At 38.8% G+C, this 3,161-nt stretch overlaps 1 protein-coding gene across 2 annotated transcripts in view; it reads left to right on the top strand.

Moving 5' to 3' along the window:
- Nucleotides 1-3,161, top strand: part of SPAST (spastin) — an 87,395-nt gene that overhangs the window by 74,717 nt on the left and 9,517 nt on the right. For both annotated transcript variants that reach the window (XM_019527138.1, XM_019527137.1), the window contains one exon: nt 172-251. In XM_019527138.1, the coding sequence (XP_019382683.1) occupies nt 172-251 (80 nt within the window). The remainder of the gene's footprint in view (nt 1-171; nt 252-3,161) is intronic.

Below are 3,161 nucleotides of genomic sequence, written 5' to 3'. Positions count from 1 at the left end.
ACTGATTTAGTGTGTACTGAGTTCATGTGTCTTTATTTAAGAGGGATAAATATGAACAACATAAATACTACAAGCATAATATATAATATCTGCTTAGTTCACAAAACTATTATTCAGTAATAATCATTCAGTTTTGTAAGTAATTTATAACTGATGAATGTTTCTTTTCAGACCAGATTGATTTTACTAAAAAACCTTTTAAGCAAGCAAGGAAGCCCATTGACCCAAAAAGAGCTGGCCCAACTAGCTAGGTGAGTACTTCATTGTTATACTGTGAACCAGTAATATTTCTAGCATTCATTTCAGCTACTTCTGTTTACTTTGAGTAGAATTTATGCTAATAATGTATAACGTGAGAATGAACTGTACATATTCTGGAAGATATGAAGGCAGTAGCACCCTTTTCTGAGACTGTAAGAGTAGTGTTCATACTATTTTCTCACCACCCAGGTCTGCTGTTGAAACAAGCTGATCAGCACTCTGTCTGAGGCAGGAGCAGAAGGGAAGCTCCTTCCCATCCATACTCTGGGCAAGCCCCATCTTGTTCCCTGCTGCCAAAAGAGAGCACCTGCTTAAACATTTTGTGTGCATTTCAGGTTGAAAAAGCATCTCATTGGTTTGGGTTTTGCTTTTTCATGATTTGTAGATTATTGGGGTTGGTAATACAGAAATTGCAAGCACAAAATTGCAGAGACTTTGTAATTTGTGTGGTCTTTCTGGTATTTTTATCTGAACTTGAATTGAAATAGCCCTAAAAGTGGTTTTTATCCATAGTGAAAATTATTTTTTCACACTTAAGGATCACTACATAGCTATATGCTTATCCTGTAAAAGTGGTTGCATTATAAATATTCTTTTGGGGACAGAAAATGAAGAGAATTTAAGAAATATTCTTTAACAGAAGCACAAGGTTTCTTTCTGACCATATTTTTAAGGAGGTGAAGTCATCTTGGTAGACCAGGAAGAGGAGGAAAACTGAATAAGGTAGATAGCATCAAGACTTTCAATGGCTCCAGTATAGCCAGTAGTAGTAGTAGTAATGTTGGCATGCATGGTTCTCTGGGCTTATATGTCAGCCTCTTTGTATCCATAGCATTACATATTTGAGGCGCAATTTAGTCATTGCTTGTTGTCATCTTAATTCTTACATGGAGCTTAATGTTGCTGCTGCTAGCACCAGACTGAATAAAAAGGAATTGGGTGCTGATGGCAGATTTTATGCACCATATACAAACCAAATTAAGTGCGCAACTTCTTTATGGTCTCACTTTTCCTGCTACAGACTTTGTTTGATTTATGTTCACATCTCCTTATTTGGAACGTATATGGGATTTGCTCTGATGTTTAATTCTTTATAATCAACAAGTTTTTCTGCCCCAAAGTCCCCTAAAATAATAATGGGGTGCATATTGCTAACTACATCATGAATGAGTTGCTTTAACTGCTGTTGTGAAGCTCAGCAGTTAAGTAATGGCTGTTTTCAGAAAGGCAAGGTACACAGTAAGCAGGTCTCACTGTCCTTTACCACTACTGTTATTTTGTACAATCAGTCTTTTCAGTATAAAAAAGGATTGGTTTCCATTTTTGTGGAATTCAAGTCTTTTGAGATGCTGTGGCCACAGCTGCAGCAGCATTCCCGTGAGACTCAACTCTAGCTCCTTTCAACGTCCACAACAGCCACGATTGTAGTCAGAATACCTACAAAAAACTAGCTTTTGAATCGAGAGCAGCAAATTCTAAGGTTAATTCCGGACAAACTGAGATGATGGTGGTTAGTGGTCAGAATCTGAAGTATTTTTGAAGATACTATCTCCATCTGCCTTCAGAAACATGCAGTCTTAGAATGCGGGCTCCCTATGAACTGGATGACAGGGCACTAGGGGCCAGATTTAGCCCTTGGCTCACCATCCCTAATCTAAACCATGTACCGTTGTGCTAGATTTGGAACATGCAGCTTGCAAAGCCTGAGGATACGTCACTTGTTGGTTCAGGGATTCGGTCATGGAATAAACCTTCAGAGGAAATAGGGCCCACCCAGTATCTGACCATTGCTGGGAAATGTAACAAAACCTACATTTTTGAAAAGCACTTCTATTCTAACGATAACTTCCTCTATGATTAAAAATATATGTTTTTGCTTTAGGTTTTTTTTAATACATTACCCAAAGGGACACACTTATCAGCTGCATCACTATTGCTGGTTTTATATAGAAGGCACTCTTACTTTGTAGTATGGGATATCAGTAGAAACCAATAAGATAATTATAGTAACTGATGTATTAAGTATATAAGTATTATTTGCTGTGGCCAGATAATATGGAAAAAAGTGTATCAACCAAAGTTATAAGTGTAATGGATAATTACTTTCGTGATATGAGATTTGCCCTCAATAACACACTGCATAGTATAAACTTCCTCTCTTCCCCTCCACCCCCCAACTTATTCCTTTTAGTCTTTGTTGTGTTCTGCTGTTAATCAGGATCCAAGTCTTGCAGTAGAGTGTGTCATCCAGGAAATCTGACGTGGTAGAAGCAAAATAAAAGCATTTGTTATGTTAGTCATAGGGTGTGTTCCCATGAGTTCACACGTGCTGTCTGAGACGCCACAAACCGCATGTGGTGAACATGCAGGTGTTTGCCACATTTCTAATTTTCAGTATAGTGGGTTTTTTGACAACTGGAAATGCAGGTGTAAAAACCAAAAAAAAACACCTCACCACTAAAAAAAAGCGGTGCACCACACATGGTAGCATACACCACCAGAATAACAGAGTCATAGAAAAGTAGGGTTGAAAGGGACCTCAGGAGGTCATCTAGTCCAACCCCCTGCTCAAAGTAGGATCATCCGCAAGTAGATCATCCCAGCCAAAGCTTTGTTTAGTCAGGTCTTAAAAACCTTCAACGATGGAGATTCCACCACCTCTCTGAATAACCTTTTCCAGTGTTTTACTACCTTCCTAGTGAGAAAATACTTCCTAATATCTAACCTAAAATTCCCTTGCTGCAACTTGAAACCATTGCTCCTTGTTCTGTCATCTGCCATCACTGAGAACAGTCTATCCTCTTTCGAACCCCCCTCCCCTTCAGGTAGTTGAAGGCTGCTATTTAATCCCTTGTCTTCTCTTCCCTAGACTAAATAAGCCCAGTTCCCTCAGCCTCTCC

The sequence above is a fragment of the Gavialis gangeticus genome, unplaced genomic scaffold, assembly GCF_001723915.1.
Source record: "Gavialis gangeticus isolate Ggan-Ray unplaced genomic scaffold, GavGan_comp1, whole genome shotgun sequence".
Taxonomy (NCBI): domain Eukaryota; kingdom Metazoa; phylum Chordata; order Crocodylia; family Gavialidae; genus Gavialis; species Gavialis gangeticus.
This window is presented reverse-complemented; position numbering and strand designations above follow the sequence as displayed.